The sequence below is a fragment of the Aythya marila genome (genome assembly GCF_965140915.1).
Source record: "Aythya marila genome assembly, chromosome: 13".
In the NCBI taxonomy this organism is placed as follows: domain Eukaryota; kingdom Metazoa; phylum Chordata; class Aves; order Anseriformes; family Anatidae; genus Aythya; species Aythya marila.
This window is the reverse complement of record NC_139054.1, coordinates 5,718,102-5,743,845: the sequence shown is the minus strand read 5'-3', so window position 1 is coordinate 5,743,845 and position 25,744 is coordinate 5,718,102. Positions and strand designations below refer to the sequence as shown.

Sequence of the window (25,744 nt, the reverse complement as noted above, 5' to 3'; positions counted from 1 at the left end):
CAGATGAATGATAGAAAAAAAACTGATTTCTGTACAATATTGAAGACCGATAGGAGTATAAAACAGAAGGTGAAAAAGATATGGGACTACATTGCTAAAAGTCTAACCAGAGTTGCCTGCTGCAACATGAAGAGAGACGAGAAAATGCACAGAGGACAGTAGAAGTATTGGCCTTCACATATCCCCATAATGACAAGGTAAATAACATTGGGCTGTTACACAGAGACCAGACTTTTCAACACAATCAACAGCAATGAAGAAACACAAGCTTTAGGCTGATATAGAATAGAATAGTATTTAGATGATGCAGTTCAGTGTAACAGTAATTACGTGGCACTGTGACTTAAGATCCTTGCATGAGCAAAACCACACCAAAAATACACTAGTCTTGTTCAACTCCAAGAAAGGAAGGCTATGATGCAAAGACTGCTTAAATTTACCCTGTTTAGAAGTACAGACCAAAGACATACCAAGTAGGTTTACAACACACAGGAAAAGAGAAAGAAAAAAAAAAAAAAAAGGAAAAAATGTTTGATATACAGTGGGGTACAGAAACTTGTTACGAACAAGCTGGCGTCTTTCCAAGGGCTCAAATCTTGTCTGAATTAATAAAATGGAAAGAAGCATGACATTGTGACTCCAATACTGGGTATTATGCATGTACACAAGACAATGCCAAAAATTTACAAGGACAAAAACATTGGTACAAAACAATTAAGCTATTTCCACTGTAGCAAACAATTAAGGGCAAGAGTATGAAAGTATTCCTCTCCTCCCCCCCCCTCCCCCCCCCCCCCCCCATAAGCAGCTAGTAGAATTATTACCTATACACCTAAGTGGTGTTGAAAATCTAAGTAAGTATCTTTTAAAAATTCAAGGTCAAACACAGTCAGTATTTAAGCAAACCATCACTTAACCTCAGATATTCTGGGTCTAAAGCTAGTAGTTTAAACAACTGCTAAGATGACTTCTTGCTTTCTGAAAATGGCTTAATCATCCAGTCTGGCCTTATACAATTAAAAAAGCCTCATTGACAACTGAGGTAACTAAATATTAATTCACATCATACAGAATTTAATTTGTAATACAAATATTGACCATAATACATGATATAATATATTATCTAATCCCTGATTCTTGTCTCTATTCCTCCTGCCTTTGAAAAAATCTACATTTTGTATAAAACCACGAATTGATTCAGATCATCCAGTCTCTGTATTTCTCCTTTATGAAATTCTGCATTCATTTGCTTAATATGCCTTGTCTTGCTTCTAAATGACCTATTAGATGACAATTTCAATGAACTACAGAAAGGTTGAGGGAGTCGAGCTCATTTACTCTTTTGAGCAGGAGGGCTAAGCAGGGATCTAACAACAACCTTTGCCTCAAAGGTGAGTCACAAAACCCCAGTCAAATTCTTCGTGGTCACATAGATGGTAAAACAATAGACAGTAGTTGAGAATTGCAGCTTAAATGTTAAGAAAAATAATCTGCATTAGGAATGTAGTATAACACTAAAACAGGGAAATCAAGAAGTTGTGCAGGTTTTCAGGACTTGGTTTGACAAGTCACAGCTGGCTCCGTCTAGTATGATGATAACCCTGCTTCAAGCAGAAGGCTGTATTATGTGATTTCCAAGAGTCCCTTCCAAACATGTCTCACAAATTAATCAATTCTGTATTTATTGGCAAGTACATATCAGGGATTCAGAAATGATAAGTGTTAACAGTAGGGTTTTCTTTTTTTTTTTTTCTTTCTTTCTTTTTTTTTTTTTTGGTTTGTCATTAGTATTTACAACACACACTTAGCAGTTCTAAATGTCAGGGCTCTGGTTTCAGTGATATTTTTCCAGTGGGAATGTTCTGATGCCTGGTGGCTTTTTTTTTTTTTTTTTTCTCCTTTGCCAATCAATCATTTCTAATTCATTCAAAGCTTAAGCCAGAATTCTTCAGTAAGACTTCTTCATAAGTAATTATAAAAAAAAAATAATTTAAGATCTATTATTTCACTTATTTCCTAAAACAGTTATGTGCCCACAGGCTAAAGCATATACTGAAAAAGTAAACAAACTTATAGATGGGGAATCTTCATGACATTCTGAGGACTAAGCAATAAGATATGGTTGGACTACCTGATAAATTCCTGACTACAAAAAAATTGCCAGTAATGGTTCAGAATTTAATAGATGTAAAATGTAAAATAACATTCATAACTATCGCATCCACAGTTAGGTATGACTGAACATGTAACACTGGAAACGCTATCAATATGGTAAAGAAGCTGTATGTTTTGGCTTATGTACATTTCACAGTATTTTAAAATCCTGTATCCATTGTGTACACACTGGCCACTTCCTAGTCACAGAGCAGGTGCATTCCTCAGCAAGTTCCTTGCTCATTTTATCTGGGGTACCCAGCAGTGAATAAGCCAGGTCACTTCTGGTTTGTGCATATGCATTTCCTTCCAAAAGTGCCTGGAGGAACACCATGTATCAGGGTGCAGATGCAGTGCACACATGTGGACCAAGATTCTCAAATATGCCATTAAACATCTGTCCATGCCACAGATACAGTCAACGGGACTTCAAGTCAGTACTGTGATAATTAAAACAGCCTCTCGGTATTATGTAACAATAAATAAATTAATAAATAAATTAAAAAGCTCCTAAGACAGTTCCCCATAATCTTCCACTAAAAGCCCAGAGGGTATGTTGTGCAAGCACAGAATAGGCAAAAAGAAACGGAAAAATGAGATGTTATTTATCGTTTCTTAATTTGATCATGCCTAAATTTCTCGTGGAGAAAGCGAAAAATAAAACTACCTCCCCTATCTTGTTTCATAACTGAATGAGAATGTAAAGCCATGGTATGTGGTGGATAAGCATACTGCGCCAACATGGGCAGTATGGCATGTCAATGCACAAGAATATAAGGTGCTGTGACGATATGGGCATATATTCACATGCATAAAAATACAAAAAATGGACTACAAAAATCCCTTAAACCTTTGCAGCCTAATTTCTTTTCTCTGACAGGTTATTTTAATTATCATTGGCAAGTGAGAACATATCAAATTAATAAAAACAGCCATTTAAAAAAAAATAGATACTAGGTAGAAACACAGGCTGAAACACACAAGGTAGAAACACACAAGTTAAGTGTCAGATTTTGTAAGGTAGTATTAAACTATGACAGCCTTTGCTTTAACTCTAGCTTTCCTTTAAAATAATGTTGACCAATTCATTCAGAAACCAATTCTTACCAAGTTTACTCTAATTTCTGATGATAGCATTATATGCAATCTGCGCATACGGCTACATATGCTCTTTACTATAGCTTTTTTGAAAAAGTGTTCTAAAGAATATTTAAGCAGTGATTCCCACCCCAAACCATGTACATCTTAACCCACCTGAAAGAGAGCGAAATAAAACACATGAAGTATGAAAACGCAAAGAAGGATTTATGAATTGAATTTCAATTTTATCTACTAGTCACCCTGAGATGCAACATGAAAAACCAATTTAACACTGAAATGGTATTCAAATATTTGACTCCAATCCCTTATTGCTTCTAAATTCACTCCAAAGTCAAGATTATTAATTCCTACTGACAGAAAATCAAGATTTAATGATCTCTTAGGAATTAGAGTAAATTCAGATGATAATTCAGACAAATTAAAATGATTTTACAAATATAAGGAAAACACCATACAGAATGCCCATTCGGGCATTTCTTTTGGGGCAGAAACTACCTTTTAGGAACATACAGAGCAAAAAAGTATATTTCAATGTGTGCAATAAACGTTTACAAGTAAAAAGGGAACCTTTATTACCTAGGAACATTTTTCCATACCATTCTCTGCTTAGATAAAAAAGAGGCACAGCATACCTTGAAAAGTATCCATAGTAGGAAAGTGAATACAATAATTTGAACCCAATGACTTCGTAGCAATAATAACACTTAGTTTAAGGATAGTAAGACTTTCAATATCAAGCTGTAAATTCACCAAGGCACATTCAGCCAAAACTGTTAAAATGATTTGCTTGGTACAACTTCATAAAGAAACTGACTTCAGCTTAGTAAAAATGATATGCTGTATGTGATTTTTAGGTAAATTTTTAGCTTACAGATCATGGCTAGAGGGAAGTAACAATAAAACTGAAAAATGTGTGAAAAATGGAAACACAAATTTATAGCCTGGACACTGATTCCTTGTGCCCCAGAGTTTTCTTTGCTAGCAGGAGCACTTTAAAACATATTACAAGCCGATGACAATTTATTTTTATGTGTCAGTGTTCATTTTTTATTTTGGATTTTGTTTGAATCTAATGACTATTATACCCCAAAGCAATTAAAATTGTGCATCTCTTTATGTGCAATGCCTTTCCTTTTAGCAAAGTTACTATACAGAGAAAAAAAATCAACTGGTGCAACATCCTGTCTAGCACCGAGTAGAAATTACACTAGAAAACTTAACAATCAGTAAGCTCTAAAGGCAGTTCCAGTATATTCTGTCTATAATAAAAAACAAAACAAAACAGATAGATCCTTCTCTAAAATTCTTTAGTTGTAAAAACTTGAAACACGCTGTAGAAATCTCCAGTAATCTAACCTGGAGGAAAAAAAAAAAAAAAAAAAAGCTAATGTGAAGTTTGTTTGTCTTACCCTTATCATTTTAGCAACACAAGTCAAATGGAAAAGAGGGGTGGGAGCATGCCCTACTCTGCTGTGCCTATGGAAGGGAGACCATAACAGTTGAGAATTCCACCCTGATTGCAGCAGTCTCAGCCAGTAATATGAGAAATAGTTAAGAAATATGAATTGCTTGAATGACAGCTACATCTCAAGTTTTTGCCTACCATAAAGTCTTAAGACCTATCAACGTAAAATACAAACATTTATAAAGCTCCAACTTTTTTTTTTCCTAAACATTTGTGCATAGCAACTGACAAAACATTCTGGAGATGCCTATTACTGCAGAAACGAAGGAAGAGAACTACAGACAACAGCATTTCCATTCTCCTTATTGCAATTATTCTTCCTTTAGCGTATTTGCCCATTCATCATGTATTTCACCTAAGTGTAGTTTCATTTTTAACAATATGCTTCTGTCATTGGCAAAGGGCTTCCATATAATTCTATGACATCACACATTTAAATTGTACATGCAATCCATTTAATTTCTGATATTGATTTGTATGCATCACTCGTATTACATGGTTTCCAGAACATGGACAGAGTGTAAAGGTGAAAATTTCTTCCAGTTGATCTTCATTCTAACTTTCTATGACTTCTGAATCCCCTAATGGTACCATTCTTATCTATGAAATCTATTTCTTTACTATTTTAAACATACTAAACTTAAAAGCCAAAATGAGAAGTCCTGAATATCCTAAATAGTACAGGAGGCACTTGGAACTTGCAGGAAGTAATTAACTCTCTTATAAATCTTTTGTCTTAACTCATCCTTCTTCATCTTTCCACCCTGCTTTTCAATTTGAAGAAGTACTTTGAGATACCATCTGGCTATTAAAGACAGTGGAGAAAGGAAGCTTTAAAAGCAGCTATAGTGAAGATAAAAAAGCCAAAAACACACACACACACACAAAAACAACAACCACAGTAACCCAGTACCAGCTCCAAAAGAAACAAACAAACAAACAAAAAAAACAGGCAAAATAATTTATTGTTCAAGACTGTTGTTCTTCATTTAGGATTTAAAAGTGAAAGCAAAAAAAGCAGCATGAAAGCTGTTTTTGAATTCCATTTACTATTTTTAATCTCTTTTGTGTAGGGTTAAGTATGAGTTTTCAGCATTAGAGACACTTAATCTAAACCTAAGAGTTTCCTCTGAAACCATCCCTTCCAGTCCCTATCATGAAACATTCTGAACTGGTTTATGTCATTTTAGTGGGCATTGGAGCATTGGCTTCAAATGGAATTTGGGGAAGAAATATCTACAAATGCTTACATAACAAAAGGTAAGGCAATTACTTTATTTGAAGAGCTCTCCACTAGGATACCTGAACGATTGGAATTCATCATTCTTTGAGCTGCTGTCTAGTACATATCAGTTTGATGTAAAGCACTGATATAAGGTGTATCCATCTCCCTGAAGTTTCTGTACAGGGAAACTGATTACATACAGAAGTTTAAGTAGGTGCAGCATATAAATCTTTATGTGCTTTAACTTAAAATTGCTAGCAGTTCACATCAAGACTATTAGAAAATGAGTAAGAAATGAGTTTTGATATTTACTGTATGTTTTGGCAGCTGCTCAAAAGACCAATGTTTAATCTACTCATCTCATGGGGATACAGACAGGATAAGAACCTCTTTTTTTCTGCATACGGGATTAAGAGGATACGTACTGTCTGCCTTACCACAAAAACCACAGTCCTTCTCCTGAAGAGCTTTAAACTTTGCAGGCCGAGCACTTACACCCCTTACAGCTTTCCTCCCCCCAGCAATTTTAAACGCCAAAGTTGCAGTAAAAACTTACAGATGCTGGCATTTGTGGAACTGATATAGTTGCTGTCTTCCACATGGTAAATAGAAGTGAAAATGATAAATGATGCCAACAATTATGCTGTTAGAGTTTTGAACTAACTACACACACAGAATTTAATATAATGATTTAAGAGAAACTTTAGCCTCGACTAATCCAAAAAGTTGTAACATCTTCAATATTATAATTAAAACAGGGAAGTGGTGCAAGGTAAACATTTTAACTTCCTAAAACAAAACAAAAAGAATTCCAACTTTACTTCAAGGCAAAGGCTGAGATTTACATTTACAAATTATATTCCTGTACATGAGAACAACAACAAAAAAAACACAAAACTCCCTTTTCACCAAAAGCTTCTGTTCAATTGCAATATGGAAGATACGATATGATTTTTCATTCTGAAGACTGTCAATGAAATGTCAATGAAAACCCAGAATAATTATAGCTCACACCAAGTATTACCTACAATATGGCCTCAAACATACATTCACTACTATTTCATCTCTAAATTTAAATTGATATCCCAGTTGCTCTTCAGCTACTTATTGTACCCGTATCTGTGCTGGGTAGCTGTTCGGTATGGTTACACTTCTCATAGAATGACCAACATGACTGTTTACTGAACTCAGATAATCACATATCCACTAACAAACACACAACAACATCCTTAGATGTCAAGGACCAACAAAGCATGAATTTCACATTTCAAACATCATGAATATTTTATGAAAAGCATTAAATTATGGAATCATTTTTTTCTAGAAGGTCTGTAACTAAACTGTAGATTCCTATACTTAAAGCACTGTATGTGTGAATATTTAAGTAAACGTATATACATCAAAATACGGAGGTGGTGATGTACATACATACACACACTTTCTCCCCCGTTTTTTTTGTTCTACCAGACATTATTGGTTAAAAAAAAAACAACACAACAACAAACAAAAAACAAACTGGTATTACATATAAATCCCTATTAAATGGTGACGACAGGGCTTTTTTTCTCTTTCAGACTGCAGACATACACTTTGTTTCTAATAGCAAATAAAGGTAACAATTTAAAAACCAAGTTACTCTAATCTAGAGTTCTACTACAACAGCACTTTCTATTGGACAAAGCCCCCTCTTTTTTTTTTTTTTTAGTTTAAGATAATTTTAGACACAAGTTATTGAAAATGTAATTTAGAATTCTTTACTTTGGGTGGTTAATTACAGCAGCAGAGTTGCAAAAATATGATGACATAATAAAAAGTAATAATTTTATCTCTGAAAAAAAAAGAAAATAAATTGTTTTATTTTAAATAAAACACAAATTAATACAAGTATTTTTATTACATTGAAAATATTAAATGTATGGCAACGTGTAATCTAGTCCTAATGGTTCAGCACCGAACAACATATTCTAGGAATTTATAAAAACAAATGTAACTACCCAAACATATGGAACTTGTAACAAGCCACTCTTATATTGTGTTTTGAATAGAAAACCGTTATCCATTCATGACTGTGCGATTAGTCTACAATTCTTAAACAAATTAATGTATTTCCTAACCACATCAACTAATGAATGCAACTGAGCCAAGGTTTTATCTTCATTCTATGTGAATTTTCCACCTCTTTCAATTCACAAGGAGAACAGAAGGTGCCTGTTTAACCAAAATATCTGATTTAGAAAGATAATGAAAATTCTTTTGCAGTGATTGGGTCCAATCTACCTCCATTTATTTTGCAGCAAAAGAATCCATGATTTTATTCCTCTTTCACAAAGGGCACAGAAGTCAAATGAAGCCTTTACCTATGTTCCTGAAAAACATAAGTGTGAAATAACCTAAAAAGTTCTCTGCCAGACACACAATTCTGTATCTTTTTTTTTCCCCGTATCTTCAGAAGATTGGAACGTTATCAGTAGATACACTGATTAATGCAATTAAAGCCTTGGGAACATTTTATGCCTGAAGATCCTAAGAATAATTTAAATGGTTTTACCATAGTTGAGTGGTAAAGAACTGTCATGTATAGACCATCTAAGAAATTTTCTATGCTAAAGTATACAGCTATTTTTAAATTCCTACCATTGCACCTGTAGTTAAGTATTCAATTTTGGTAATGTGCTTTACTCTGACGTAAAATAAGGAGTATCCTGATAATTTTAATTTTCTAGGGCACAGATAATTTTTAACTCAGAATATAATTTTCTCAAGGACATGTGCCCCTGCAGAAAGGCTGGAGTCTCTGTATATACGTTAAAGGGTTGTTTCATGATAGATTATACCTGACAGTCCTTAGTGAGACTATCACAAATATTGGTGAATAATGCACAGTACAAAGACTACAAACGTCAGTATAATATTTGAGGTATCACAACATGAAAGCACGCAATCTGAAACATTTGCAGAGATGCTGTCATGATACCATGCCTTGTGCACAGCACTGTTTTCAAGATAAGTTTATTAGAATGTCTTTAAATACTTAGTTTTATAAACCATAAATAGCACATCGCTGTCTATTTTCATTTGTACATCATCTACTGAAGAGATGGGAAAGTCAAAATGCCTGTGGGTTTTGCAATAGTAAGTCACCTTGACTATTCCACCATGTTTCTGCTTGAAGCAGGATGCAGACACTGTAACAGTGAAAACACCAAGGGTGTCTCTCATCATACTCATATTGCTTGTTTGCCTCTTATCAAAAGCCTTAAACACTTACTGTATTTCATAACTAATATACATTTTATGTTCATAATCCATTTTTACTTTAAAACAATTCTGTAAAGAATCAGACCATCTCTGACTACAGTAGAAGTTGCATGAAAAAGTTCACTATGTATTTCAACTTATTGAATTTCAGGTTATACTTTTAAAATCAACATTGTCTTTAAAAACAACTTATTTCAGATACATAGAATACGCAAGTGTAAACACCAGATAGATTATGAAGACTAACATCTCATAGCAGTTATTGGGTAGCTTCTCCCAAACACGTTACTAGTTCTCAATTTAAAGTAGCAGAGCTGTAGTTGGCCAGGCTGGCTGAAGTGCACGGTTACATCTGCACCTCAGAAATATTTAAGCACATCTACAGTTTTATTGGAATAAACTGGATCACAATACAAAAAAAATCTTTGAAAAATATTAGTTCTAGAAAGAAACTAATACACACCAAAAGAAGTCATTTTCTAACCATCTGTACTAATATATTGTCATCAAGTTTGAGTTGTTTAATTCCAAGATACAGCATCATGGAAACTGACATTATATTACAGTCTTGTAGAAACTTCACAGAAAACTTTATCTGCTTTTTATTTTTCTTGCTGTTGTTCTTGTTTGTTTTCAATATTTACTGCCTATTAGTATTTAAGATGCATGTCAGTAAAAATTTGACACAAAATATTGGAGAATAGCAAACATTAAAGCATTTTAGACCACATCTGCTGATGGAAAATATTTAGTAAAAAAGAGGGCTTCCTGCTGAGAAAAGTCCATTCTATGGGCAAATACTGATTGTGAACTCTTGTACCCATTATATTGTCAATAAAGGAACTGAAGGTGAATTGAAGTTTAAAATGCTCTGCCATACTTAAAAAAAATATGAATAACACATTATTCAAGAAAGGTCAGTAATTAACTGAAAATTATGAAACGGAACAAAACTTAATCTTCCTGATGGTAAAAGCATTTTATGTAAAAGCATGCATTTCTCCTCATGCTGTAAAAACTGACATCTCATTACTTTTATATTCACCTTCTAAGGGGTTTAGTTAAAGACTTGTGCCAGCACAGAATTCTTATATATGTGTATATATATTTATGTGTCTATGTAGACATACACGCATTTACATGTTTACATTTACTGAAAACACATATATTTTCAGTCTCGATTTCTGTACAGCAAAAGTTACTTTAGAAACCTACATATTCCAATATATAACTTCAAGATGAAGTGAATGATAAAAAGACACTGTATTTTTCAAATGATAAAATGTTTTGACATTCACTGTGAAAGTGTTTTTCTCTTTCAAACAACTTACACCACAGGTTGTCTAAATATGTTCCTAAATATATTATTCTTGCTTATGGAGCATTTTACTCACAGATTTGTCTGCTATATCCAAATACTGTCTGAAGTACTCCTATGTATAACATTACATGAAGAATTTCTTCACAATTCCTTCTGAAAACTGCTAGAATCAGGGCAAGGGCATACTGATAAACATGACAAGGATCATCATCCTCACCCTCTAATATCCTTGATTTCAAGGTAAATATAAGAAAAGGCGTTGAAAAATCCTAAAAAATGGAACTGAAGTATAATAGAGAAAATATGCCATTTGCTCCAGAATATTATATATATATATATATTTTTTTTTTGGATTGTCATAAAATTCAGAATAATCTGAACAGAATAAATGTTTACCACTATTTCTTTAAATAAATATATGTCAGTTAGAAACCACAACAGCTTTCATTACAGGGTGAACACAATTTTAATTGATAAACATATTTTGCATAGATATAGTGTTAAATATGGTTGGAAATGCACTTCTCATGGTTAATAAATTCTCATCCTTGGACCTTGATGTTTGAGTACACCTGAGATCAGAGGTGACTTGTAAAGTCACTATGTAAGTAGCTTATTGACACAAAACTGAGTCCTATAAAATGTTACAATTTGGAAACACCTTCTGTTCTTGGAAACACTGAGAGTGAAATTTTCAATATTCATCTGTTGCATTTAGGACAATACCCAAATCTACATGAAACAACCAATGTCCATTAGGATTCCTGATAACAAGGTTTGTAAAAAAAATTAAAAAATAAAAATTGGTTGATGATTTCAAACTATGGCCTGGTTCTTCATAGGCACACGTTTTCTGAAAATAAACAGGCCATGCCATTTTAGATATAACATGCAATTAGCATTACTCACTACCTAGAAAACTTTACTACTTCTTCATACTTCATCCATTCTTCTCTAAGACTGATTGTAAAGGATACATGTAGAATGTAACTAAATGACACACTTATAGGTCAAAGCAGTGCAGTTCTGTAGTTTGCAATCTAAACAGAGAATGCCTATGGATCTCACAAGAACCTTAATACAATACAAAGTCTTGAATATGTCTTCCTTTGTGATATTTATTGTTGACAGGTTATTATTAGGTTGGTTTTCTTCCCAAATTCACAGGTAATCATATAAATTATATGAATTATGAATTCAATTTTACATGAAGATGGACTCTGCTGTTATAATAGCTGTTTTGAAACAGCTCACAAATGAGAAACTCTAAGCATTGATGTATGTCAAAACTGGTAGCAAAACGAGTGAAAGTCAAATACACCTTCTAAATGATTTCTAAATTTTGCCCGTGTACATAAGCACCAACAGACCTATACTACTTTTGTGAAAGCAAGAGCATTCATGCAAATAAAAAAGCATACATGCAAATAAGTGTGGAGAAAACAAACCTATACTCTCCCTATCTTTTAAGAGACATAGCCAAATTTTCAGTGTAGTTGACATCATCTTTCTTGGTAAACACTTACAAAAGCCTATCAGATTGATGTGAAGGAAATCAAGGACATTATTTTCACTTACATTCCCTTTTAAAAATGCAGAACTTCTTTTAAAAGACGACATGAAGGACATCAAAATTGTATTATTGTTATTGCATTTTAGATAACATCTTGCAACTGACTACCTTGTATCCCAAAACATGTAGGTTGGTGTCTTCAATACTGGTAATATATTACAGTATCCAGACTCTGAAGAGATCGTTTGACTTGAGTTACTGACTGTAATATTTGCAATAATTGTGGATGTGTAACAATAACCTGTAAAATATTATTTCCAGTTAACTTACTACTGTACTTTAAGTTAATGAGTCCTCGTAAGACATTGAGAAGGGCATATGATTTTATCTATGAAGGAAGGAAATGGCATGGTTAGGGAGAATGATTCTGTCTGCATCTTGAGGATGTATAAAAAAAGTTTCTGCCTTAATTTATGCTGTTTCAAAGTCCTAAACTAGTTTCCAAAACTTTGTCCATCAAAGACATTCTTAATATTCAAAAAGACCTTGCTAATTAACTCCTAAAACTACCTCAAGTAGAACCTGCTTCTCCTGCTCCTTAGAAAAGTTTTAATTACACAGATTAAGCAGTAGGATTCCAGATGCCACCTTCCCATAGCTTTCTTCCTTTCTAAATAAGGTGCTTTTGTGCTGATCTCCCCTTTGCTTTGAGAAGAGCTTTGGACAGGTTGTTTTTATGATTAAGCAATTCCATGTGACTATTAAAAATGATGTGACAGCATGGAAATCACATTTAACCACTTACTGAAGACTTAACTCTTTTCTGAAATGTTATGACAGCTGGCCATCAGAGTAGGTTTTACTTAACACAGATATTACTTGAAAACCTAAATGATAGTTATAGAGAAGATCATGGCACTACACTCACAGGGGTGTATGATGGCAGGACAATAGGCACAACTTCCTTCACTGTGATCCCTTTACGTAAGAAAAAAAAACAACCCAACTCAGTTGAGAGAACAGTTAAATATAATAGGCTCCCCATACAAACAGTGGAAACTTTTTTTTTTGGTCAGTAAAAATACTCAAGACATAGCTTGACAGGGAAATAGTCCCTAGTCTAAGGCCCTTCTTTCAGCAGATGAGTGGGTCAGATGATCTTCCAGAGTAGACTTCTGTCTGATTCTATGAACACATGCATCAGATGACAAAATACTACCAACGCAGTTCTCTCCTCCCTTTCTGTATTAACATTTAGTGGAAGATAGTCAGAATAGTATTTCAGTGGATGACCAGAATTTTATCTGTGCAGTTCCAACCACCACTGCTGTACGAATAAAGTAAGCAACAGGGTTAGTGAGAGTAGCTCTGCAGAAATATACTTAGTTGTGAAAAGGTCTCTCGATTACTTTTTCCAGTGTGCAAGCCTTCCTTCAGATGACAGAGTTTGCATGAACATATGTATGCATAGAAACTATAAGTAATGCAACAGTTGCTACAGTCTTCTATTTACAGTCACTGCTCTCCAGCCAGGATGCTAAGCATGGGCCCCATTTCCTGGATTTTCTCTGATCCTAACCCATGTGCAGCTGATGGGCTTACTAGAGATGACTGATAGGTAGGTACATGCAAATAGAGAAGGATGGTAATACTGACCAATTCAAAATACTAAGAATTAAAATTATTAGAATTGCCTACAAACCACTGTCCCAGAAAGCATTATTACTACAACAGCCTACGTGGAATTTACAGCAGAAATCATGTATCTAAAAGCAGATGACAAAACTATATTTTAATCAACATCTGCTTTTATCTTCTACAGCATGCTCAGCAGGAAGCACTTTCCTAGTTGCAGCTCTACTGAACTGGCAATGTTCTGTATGCTCAGGAAATAAAATTATTTGCCACAAATGTCTCCAAAAAAAAAAAAAGTACGAAAGTACAAGTACAAAAAAGAACTCTCACATTTTGGAGTAACAGAAAATGGGTTCAGATCCACATCAACTCACTGAGGTACAAATGATCCAGTTAGGTTAATTCAGGCAACTCTCCTCACCAGCTGAATATGCTTCATGTCATCACCTCCTAGCTGACTGTATGCCATTCTCTTAACTAAAACAGAGCTCTCCAATTCTCACCAGTCCTACCTCTCTTACCACATAATTTCCAGCTAACTGCACATCCCACCTGCCATGCAGCATCAGCATTAACCTCCACTAAGACTTGATATGGAAGTCTACTGTAAAGATAAACAGAAGAGCAATACTTTCAAATAAACAGAAATGATTCAACTTCTGGTTGCAGTCTATGTTGGTATTTATCTAAATTGGATATCTATCTTCATGAGAACATAGAAATTGGAAGTAGTTATTTGCTACCATTCTATTACATACGGTCTTTAAAAGTGAAGCTGAATACCATCTAAAACTTTCTATACAGAGCATTTTTTCCTATGTTAAATATTATTTTGCTTACTGCTAACAGACAATTCTTTCTCCAAAAAATACTCTATGACCGCTTCAAATAATTAAGTTACATTTTTCTTTACTCCTTGTATGGTTTGAAAACAGAGTGTGTACTTGTAGAATTACAAAAAATTAATGATAAAATCTACCAAAATTAAGTAACAATCAGGCAAATAGTTTCACACTACCTTTTGAAGCATGGTATATACAGAAAAATATATACCTAAAGACTTTCAGATTTTAAGAAAAATAAATTATTTATAGGAATTAAACACACACTCCCAGTGAAGATTCATAATATTGAGTTATATGGATATTTAACAAAAAATAAATTTTATCCCTAGATAATCATAAGGTTAATGGTAGCTAATCTGTACTACACATTTACTTCATCAAGTCTCAAAGCAAATTTTAACAACTGCCAAAAACTAGACATCATGTGAAAAATATTATCATTCTTTCCACAAAAAATTAGGAATATTCTCTTTAAATTTCTTCAGCATGACGGGTAAAAAGGGAGATTCTAACTAATATATCAATTCTGAAGTGTTTTCCAAGTCTTCAGAAAGGACTACTGTATCTTTTGGGAAAAAATGGCATAGTATTCTAGTCACTAAGTAGTTGATTGCTTACCCTGCTTCCCTAGAAATCTTGAAATAGTGGACTACAATGGTTTTATTGCTGAAATATATAGTTATTTCAGACCATTAATTTTTGTCTAGGCTATCTATGAGAATGTGGCAATCCATATTGACCCATAACAACCCATAACAACCATATTGCAGTGGTTAAAAACAGAACTTGTGTGCAAAATACATTTGCGCAAATATGCTTCAAAACACATTTATACCTTGTAATAAGTTTCTGTTAATTTTTTTGTCAAAAGAAAATTCTGGGAAGTATGTATGCTCCACTGAAACCAGACCATACTTAAGAATGGCCATATGATTTCTAGCAATATGATACAAATGATAACACTATATGCCTGTCATAAAAATTCAAACATATATGTAATTGCTTCTTGTAACCTGAAACAACTGCAGGGAAACTAGTTTAACGACTGACTTCAATGGCAGCAGAATCAGACACAAAAACTGTTCTAATATGAAGATACCACTGCCACTGGCATCCTTTTCTCATTCAGTTTTGAAAAAAAATCTTTCCAAAAATTCTTACAAAGACAGAAGAAATATGTTTGAAATCCTACATCTTCTTACAGAGCAATGAAAGCCTTTGCTAGCTATCAACCGGATGACACAGACAAATGTAACGCATCTCCACGACGGGCATAGTAGTAGAGTAAGGCTTTAGAAACAGACTTCAAAAATGTGCAACCCTTAAAATTAGAGCTATACTATTATAAATAAGCAAAAAAACAAAAAGAATAAGTACACCAGATTTCTTCTACAATGAGGTTTTATTCCAGAAATAGAAATTTATTAAAATGTATCATATAAAAATGACACAGCTATCATTTCTGACTGATCACAAGTATTGGTTTAATGGTTCATTTGTGTACTGACACCAACATGATTACATACCCTTGGATCCTGCTGGAGTACACTGCCTCGCAAAAGCTTAATTCTTTCATCATCATCCCTCTTCAATCAAGCAAAAACAACTACAGATGTTCACAAGACAGGTTGAAGAGAGATAAAGGAATAAGCTTGCTTGAGCTAGAGCCTTTTCTTCTTTGCCAGAAAAACATGCAACAACCAAGAAAGAAAAAGGAAAACATGTAAAGGGGAGGACAAGTCTACAAAAAGTAAAAAACGACTGAGGATGAGACATAATGAATTTGGCACTGGGTTGGGTATTGCAAGTTGATACCCTAATAACTAATATACCAATTCTGAAGTGTTTTCCAAGTCTTCAGAAAGGACTACTGTATCTTTTGGGAAAAAATGGCATAGCATTCTAGTCACTAAGTAGTTGATTGCTTACCCTGCTTCCCTAGAAATCTTGAAATAGTGGACATACAGGCCATTTAATACTGTGCTAAACTCAGATAGTTTCTGCCTGTGCAGAGAAAGAAAAAGAATAACAAGAACCTGTTCCTTATTAAATCCTCATGAAGCGACAATTTCTGATGCATTTGTTTCATTTTCTTAACTCTGCTTGAGCAGCAAGAAAGGATCTAAAAGCAGCAGGTTTTATGCCACAAGTGATGCCTAGGTTTCCTACCCATAAATTTAACACAGTGTTTTTATACTTAAAGAAATTCTACAGATTAGTACAAAGACAAAAATTCAGAGGGAAACTGACATACGTGTTATCCCACCTTGGATGCTTATCAAACTCTGAGCTTTTGCTTCTAATACACACACACACACACACACAAAACAACAACAACAACAAAAATGAAGTCATAATAGATTAAAAAAAATAAAATTCTCTCCTAATAAATTATTTTGCCATTTACAGAATTTTCCTTTATATGTCTATAATATTTTGCATGCTTACATCAACTCTTATCTTACTAAGACAGTCAAGGTACTTCCAAAACCTGAGAATTAGAAGTAGCAACATTTATGTATGCACTGGAACAGCATATTTACAACCTCCTGCTATCTACTTCATGAAGATTCCCCCCCCCCCTTTTTTTTTCCAGTCTTTACTGTTAAAATTTATTTCCTCCTTTGCTGTATATAAAAAAATTAAGACTGTGAATACAAAGAGTTCAGCAAAGTTGACACACCGACACGCCACACTTATCTTTTCAAGCATTCCTCAAAAGACAAACCAGTTCTGGTTACAATTTTCTATTTCAACAACTCACATCTTTAATCTGGCTTTGTTTGGTTCTTTCAATTGATACCAGGGTGCACAGTTGAGCTAGCAGTTGTGATTAAGAGGTCAAACATTGAATTCAGTAGTTTTTGTTTTTTTAAATCTACTTCTTTTCACAACTATTACTTTAGATTCTTACGTTATACATATCAGCAGGAGGCTATGGGTGAACACCACCCCCCAGTCAAAAATTGAAACAAGCTTTATTATCGCTTACTGCTTGAAGTAAACAAACTCAATAGGAGTTCAGATAATCCAAGAACATATATATTACCCTTTGAATTCAGCAATTGCTTGGTTTTCCTTCCTCCAAACCATCAATCCCTCTTCAAAAACCTTCAAAAATTTTTTAAAATTATTTTATTATTTGGGGGGAAACTTCTTTTGTCCTTGCACAAAAAAAAAAAAAAAAAAAAAAGGCAACAAAAAAATGTACTCCCATGGACAGAGTCCGTTAAAAATCAAATTACTTCCACACCATTCTCCTATTATTTACCTGCCAGTAAAATATGTAGACTCATTGTCTCTGCTTTCTCTGCTGGTCATTTTTGTATTTATTACTGAGTTACTATGTTGTTTTTCTCTCCCTTTTTCTAAAGCATGTTTTTTCTGTTCTGAAAAACTGGGCCACATGCCTCTGAGGAGAAAGTAGTGCATTATTTCATTCCCACCTTTTCTTCTTTTTTGGCATCTCTGAGGCCTGCTATGCCCAGAAGTGCTTCCACTCAAGCTGGACCATCAAATCAATTATCACAGCAGTCTGATTTCTAAATATGAATGGCAATGAATGACAACAGGCAAGGCAAACTTTCAGCTTTGATTTGTCATTGGCAATGTAAATTTTTTTGTTTTGTTGTACAGATGTTTGTTATAGTGGCAATTTGACCAAACTCTTCCCCCTGCTGTCTGCAACTACCCTGTGTAGATCTTGAGATGAAAAGCTTCACTTTTGCCAAGTCAATAATGAAAAGAAAAAAATATTTCAATATAAATATCAATATATTTTTCATTATCAATATAAAAGTTCTCTTTTTTCTGCTACACTGTTACTACAATTGTTCCTGTCAAAACAAACAATAAAACAAAAACAAACCACTATAAAAACTTTATGCTAGTTTCCATTAAAAAGAATCCTAGATATTTCACAATTACAAAGTTCAATTGTTTAGTACTGCTGTCCCACTATTTAACATCAGATCTTCATTTACAGTAATAAGCTTCATTTTTTTTCCAGCTAGAATTAGTATGGCCTTTTGCAGTACTAAAAGATTATTTACTGTATAGAAGCATCCACATGTAATACTGAAAGTACAAGACAATTTAAGTAGACAGTAAATTAGAAAAAAAAAAAGAGGTCCTACCCTTATTTATCATCAGTCATAGTTTGATGGTTTCTCCAATGGAGACTCATATATTATTTTGTTAAGAACGGAATTAAAGTATGAAATATAAAAACTGATTAAAATATTTTTGTGCATTTCTTCATTGACACTACTGGTTCAAAAACATGCAAAAACTGCACTTTATATTGAAAGCTTATAATATTTTTATAGAGAACTGATTATGAAAGTGCTTTTTAGATAGCAGCTGCGATGCATTCAGAAAACTTTGGAGTCAATTCACCTGCAAGTTTGCTTTATTGACAGTATATATAAACTGGGTGGCAATATAGGAAAGACTATATTGCCTATTCTAGTGAAAACAATTTCAACCAAGCAGGTAATAATTTATTTCTGCAGTTACAGAAAAAAAAATAAATCTTAACTTAGGTACTTTTGAAACACTCTTGGATTGTAAATTTGCTTTAATCTTCTCAAAAAGGGAGGTTTAACAGTACCACCTAGTGGTATCTATCCATAGACATATGGACCAAGTGGGCATCACACGGACACTAGGAAAGCTTCCTACAATCTTCTGACAAACCAGAACTCTTAATGATGTCACAGTTGAACCCTGATTTTAGATGTCTTTGCTACTGTAGGACTTAAGATGGCAATCTTTTTTTTTTATTATTATTTTTTTCCTGTGTGATATTCAATTCTTATGTAAACCAGACAATTCTTATGTAAATCCAATTTCAAAACAGACAATTCCATTTATGATAATTTTTTTCATACATGCCATTACCACTACATTGACCTTTAAAAGGCTATACTTAAAGAAGACATGAGACTGCAAGCAAACTGGTCTTGCACTATTTCATTCATCTGGAAATGCAACTACATGGAAGACCAAAATACTGCAATTCTGACAAGCAGACGGTGGACTAAAAGTACTATGAAGTGATTACTATGAAAAAACAGTTTTCACAGTTATCTTACTTATTAGACACTGAACTTTTTTGCATAGAATGAGCGATAAAGACAGCATACCTGCATGCCAGCATGAAACTGTACAACCCCTCATCAAACCAAACTGAAGAGTAGTTCTGAACTTGGAATTAGACTATCCATTATTCTTATGTCTTATATCAAATCCTTTTAGAATCTATTATTCCTATATCAAAACACGTCACTTCAAAGAAAACATAATAGATAACTAAGAGAAAACTTCATCTGAAGATGACTATCTGCAATACCAGTCTCTCCAGTACATATATACATAGTGGTTTATAATAGACTTTAACATTTTCTTTACGGAAACTGGGGTTATAAAAGAACAGTGAGGTCCACTTTACCATTTACTTGTATACTCTGCAGATACGAGAAAACTACCATTTTGGAGAGTTTTCCAAAGTGTGGATAAAATTATTCATTTTAATACCTTTCAAGTTTCTGGTATAAAACAGTATGTTATTATACTGGGTCTGGCTGGATCTGTGGGTCTTACTTTATCATTTTTTAAACATCTGTTTCTCTTTATGTGGCTAAGGGGAAAGTTTATTCTGGATCAAAGTACTTCAGTAACTTTGTGAAAAAAGGGTTGCTGCTGGGTACTTAAATGGTAAATTTATTTTCTCAAGAAAGCTGTTTTCACTGACATGAGCACATGAATGAAAGAATGCATATCATGGTTTCAGTGACTTGCATCTACCAAGTGACAGAGAATGTCTTTAGTAAATGATTGATCTTAAGTTGTTCTTATTGCCTGTAGCAACAAGAGAGATTTAGAAACAACTCATCATTCATTTTCCTTTAAATAAAGCTACAGATAACTTTAGATTACAAACTGAATCAAAATATGGATTTAGCTAAAGAAGTGGGAACACCTCTTCTGAAGACGTTTTTGTATAAAATAAAATTATAAAGATTTATTTTACTTTATGGATATATTTTGCCATGAAAACAAAATTGCAAAACACAAATTTGAGTTGCAGACACATCTACAAACCCTTTCATAGCGTATGAGAGAAGAAAAGGAAGGCTTGGAACACCCTTCTTTGGTCATTCTTAGTTTCCATATGCCAGTTGTGAATTATGCCTCAATAAGATAAATAACTAGTCAAGAGTGAAGAAATGATCTGCTTTGGCGCACATCCTCAGGCCTGATGGGCTGACTACCTGTCAGATAATGTTGAAAGTAGGATTATGTCTGAAAAGGTTGACATACCACAGACTTCTCTAAATCAAACACACGCTGTTTAGCTAAACTCAGTGAACTTTAACTGATTAGCTCATCAGTACAGTGAATTTGTATCAAATAATTTTCAAAAGGCTAAACCAAGAGCCTACTTCAAATATCTTCAAATAACTTCAAATATCAATGGTAAACAAGCGATTATATTGGAGATTTCTTGTTAAAAAATTGAAGTAAACAAAAACAAAAACACGAATGCAGCCTTTTAATCCTAATTGTTCAAGATCAAATCTATAAAACACTATATTCAAAAAAAAGGTAACAATAACAAGGTACAGACACACACACACAAAGTTTCCACTAGGCTGGAAAGCAGAAATCAAAATCCTTATATACATCTTATTTTCCTGCCTTTTTTTTTTGTTTTTTTTTTTTTTTTTTTTTTTTTTTTTTGATTTTATATCAAGCACTATATCATTTGGGAACAGGAATTCCACTCAAAGAAAAGATCATCATAAGGATATTCAAGTCTACAAGGGAAATCTGGTAAAATGAAAAATCAGAAATGCAGAAAACTTTAGAAAAAGAAATAAAACAATTTTTAAAAACAGAACTAAATTAAACCTTCAGTTCAAGATGTCATGAAAATATTCTTGTTGGAATAAGGTAGACACAACAAATGCAAGAAATGCTACAAAAGAAACAGGAATATTCTGTGCTTTGTAACCATAGAAGAGTAGCTGTTAAAACTGCCTTGGACTTCTCTAACTCTTCTTTCCTTCTTACTGACTTGTGAAACAGGCAGTCAAATATGAACAGAAAATACAATACAGTAGAGGTGGAGCTGTTTTCTGGCTACCCAGACAAAGCTCCAAGATTGCACTTGACGGAAAAAAAAAAAAGTGATGGAAGAACATCCATCCAATTTAAAGAGTTTCACATCTGTTCTTCACAGATTAATAGAAGAGTATTTGTTTCTTTTTAAGAGTACAGAAAAGAGAAAGAATATGCAGTCTCCTCTCCTCTGCATTTCAGAGAAAAATACAATCTTTTCAAGATAAGTACAGCTTTCTCTCTTCTAATACCACGAACAACACTTAAGTGAAGCGTAGTTAAGAGCATAAGGGTCACTCCAATGCAAAGTATCATAATTTACATGCACACAAATAATGATGTTTTGCTTGACAACAATTACTTGTCTTTCAAGTATGTAGTTCTACTGTTTATTATCATTCAAGATCACATCACTTCAAAACCTACATCAATACAATTACCAAATCTGTGAGCTCATTTTTAGAAAAATATATCAGAGTGCTCTCAGTATTTCAATTTCTGATGCAATCTTTACAGAACACCAGCTGTTAATTTGATTTGGAGGAAAAAAAAATAGCTAAAAAAATGCAACAGAATGTCAGTTCAGATTGCTTGTAGATCATAAACTGTTAATTGTTTTAAATTTGTATGAATGTTTAGATGCAGCTGAAATCCTGAACTCCTCTACTTGATTGCAAAACCAGATACAATAGTGACTAAATTTGAACAGTGTTACTTGTTTATGTATTAAATGTCACCTGTTAGTTGCTGGAGCTGTATTTTTTTTTAATTCCTTCCTTGATTTCAGATTGATTTTATTGAGATTTAACTATTAAGTTACAAGCAGATGTCTGACGTTTTAGGCAGAAATACATCTTTGTATTTTATAAATAGAATTAAAAAATACTCAAGCATAAAACAAAATTTTAAAGGTGAACACAACCTTTTATCCAAAATGTATCCAGATTTATGACACTCCTTAAACACCAATAAAGTTACATGCAAGAATGTGGCAATGTATTGTAGTCTAAATTTAAAAGACTTGTCTAAAAATGTTCTTTAGTTGCCTTTTTAAGAAATCCAAGTATTGTTTCTAATTCCAATATTGTTATTTATTCTACAATATTCCTCCTTAATCCTTGAAAAATCAAATTTCAAGAAAAAACTCTTAAATTCAAATAAGTTGTGTCATACTCAAATTCTGGCAGTCCAAAGCCATACAATTTTGTTGACTTTTTTTTTTTTTTTTGCCTAGAGAATACAAACTGTTCCAACAATATTTTCCAAAGGTATCCTACCAATTTCCCTTAATAGGTCATTTGCAAATAAATTCTTAAAAGTCCTTAGTAGTCGGAAGTCACAGTAACCCTATTTTAATAAGTCAATTAAAAAGTGTACAGTTAAAATCCACAGATACATTTACAGGTTTGAACTTTCTTCAACTGATGCTTTAGTGTTAGTGTAAGAATCCTCTTGCTGCATTTTCTTTTCTGAAATGTGTTAATATTCTGGCAGCATGAGGATAATTTTTCCAGTATACATCAAAGAGCACAAAACTGACAAACTCAGGTTAAAGTTTCATACTTTATGCAGTGATGTTAAAGTCCTTCCAGGCTACATGAGCATCTTTGAAACAGAAGACATGAATATTAGAGCTTACATTAGTCTTTCTGTTCTTCAACACAGACTCTAAAGAAACCGCAGGGCATAGGAGATGTTTGGAAACATGGAAAATTCCAAGACACATCAAACTTCCAGACTACTCTTTTCATGTTGTGATTATCTTCTTGAGTTGGCTAACTCCTGACTACATGGGCCAGATGACACCTCAAGGAGCTGAAGGCAACAAAGAAAGTAAAAAAATTAAAAATGATCTGCAGTTGCAGAGAGTTTTGACAGTTTAAAACTTTGCTTTCTTGAAAATATCAACAGTTTTTTCCAGGTCAGGTATGTTAACCACACAAAAGAATTGAATATAGTACTGAAGATGTTATTTCTGACATCTGAAGTGCAGAATGCATTCTAAAATCAAGCATCAGAGTACAAGGAAGGCGAGAATTGCTTCTAAAACAGCATAATAAGGGCAATGACTTAAGAGGTTTCAAACAGAACATGAGCGTTCACTTAGTATGGATCATAAGGTGCTTTATGCAGTTAGTCATCTTCCCTGCCCAAAACTGATTTATGAAATCTTGTTTGAATATTCAAACAGAAAGGAAATAATACTGCAGGTATCATTAGACAAAACAAGTATGACACAATCACAGGAAATTACAGAGCATTATGTGCCAAAATTCAGAAGAACCAAACCTACAAAGGGTAGCATCTAATAACCTGTATCTAGAAAACACTTCAGATTACGTGAAGCTTCATGCAAAAACAAGCTTCTATAGACTATTTCAGAAAGTTCTCTGAACATGAAATGTTCTTATGATATGCCAGCAAATAATAATAGCTGGACATCACACATGCTGTCCTAGGAGACAAACAGGAAACTATAGTGTATTGAATCTGTACAGGGTAAACTGGAAGACCAAAGGTCTTCCTAAAGGTACTTTAATACCTGACAATTGATACTCAATCTAGTACAAAATGTTCTTATTCATGATTTTATTGTCCATTCTACTTTCCATGGTCAAAAATCACAGAAATGTCTGAAGACCCTGGACTGTTTGAGTACCTCTATACAATGAAAGAAGAACTTCTCTACAGGTTTTTATAGTCCATTAGATTGCTTTGTCTTTGAATCCTTCATCCTTTCAACTACTCCTCTAATGGTAAGTACTCTAACACAAGTGCAGTTCCAGCAAACTGCTAAAACAGATCTTTACAAGCTTATATATACACCCCTAAGTTCTCACGTCAGTGCTAAAAAGCTTTCAAATTATTCAACAATACAAATATTTTTCAAATACCACACAGAAATACAGTCAAACTCTGTTCAGAGACAGACAGCATCTTTTTCTGAAATGTATATTCCTTAGTAATACAATCTATCTTACTACAACTGCAAATAAATATTCGGACTCCAGAACAGTTCTAGCTTCCTTCAGATGGGTTGTCTACTAGAAGAAAACTTTCGGTAAATCTCCCTTTTTCATTCTAGTAAAGAAAATCTAAAAATAAAACATGCTTGTGTGTCATCCACCTTGCAGTGAGCTATGTCTATACACAAATAATGTGAATCACCACAGATTAATTTTATATTAATAAAATGATTAAGCTAATTGACTTCCATATAGTTGATTCAATACTGTACTAAATTTTAATCAGACCCCAGTAATAGTGTAGTTTGGTTTTGTTCTAAAATCAACTTAATTCAAACTCAAAGTAAGCCCTAAGAAAAGCCATAAAGAAATTGCGTCCTCCATTGTGTCCTGTTTTATCCATAATGCTTACATATATTAAAGCTACATAATTTGGCAATGTATTGAGATTATAGAAGGTAAATGCTGCGACCCCTAACGTTGGATTTTCTCCCACCCTCTTTTGCTTAGGAAATAAAAAATTTAAAAAAGCATTCTCTGGTCTGCTTAGTCTGACTGACAGCTTCTATAGACTGACCTAATGAGCCTTTCAGCCCAAAGGTCTTCACACATCCCCTGATAAGTAGTGGAGTCAAGTTTTACTTTGGGCATTCTCATAAATTACCGTTACGTTCTCATGAATGATATCACTGGAGTTCAAAGGTGTCAAAAAAATAAAAACAAAACACACTGTTAAAACTTGAGGAAGATCAACTCCTGAGGAAACATTGAGGATTTTAATTTTCATCGATTTTATGTTATTTTGGAAGTCTGTTCACTTTGAAATGCAAAAAAAATCTGCACAATAATTGGACATTTCCCTAATTCAGTGCGACGTGTCTGTTGTTCTTCGTAATTTGATTTCATGGGGAAAAAACGCAGAAAGACTGTCATTACATTCCAATAATATGCTCGTGAAGTTACAGGCACAAGAAATTGTTGTACAGTTCTATATACCTGACATATTAAACAAAATAATCTTCAACAACAGAAGAAACACCTAACGCGTTAACAGAAAATGTACAAAAATACAGAAATAACACAAAAAATGAAAAGCAAAAAGAACAGAGCTCTGATTTGAATAGCACCACTATCTT

General features: G+C 33.5%; 1 protein-coding gene across 4 annotated transcripts in view; it reads right to left on the bottom strand.

Annotated features, from left to right (window-relative positions):
* The window catches only part of DIAPH2 (diaphanous related formin 2), a 184,964-nt gene that overhangs the window by 13,780 nt on the left and 145,440 nt on the right, over positions 1 to 25,744 (bottom strand). Inside the window, exon 28 of one of the 4 annotated variants that reach the window (XM_082771028.1) lies at positions 21,995 to 23,457. The exons of the other annotated variants lie outside the window; for them this stretch is intronic. Within the exon in view, the coding sequence (XP_082627154.1) occupies positions 23,450 to 23,457 (8 nt within the window). The 3' untranslated portion in view covers positions 21,995 to 23,449. Of the gene's footprint in view, positions 1 to 21,994; positions 23,458 to 25,744 lie in introns of those variants that run through there. 4 annotated transcript variants of the gene reach the window in all.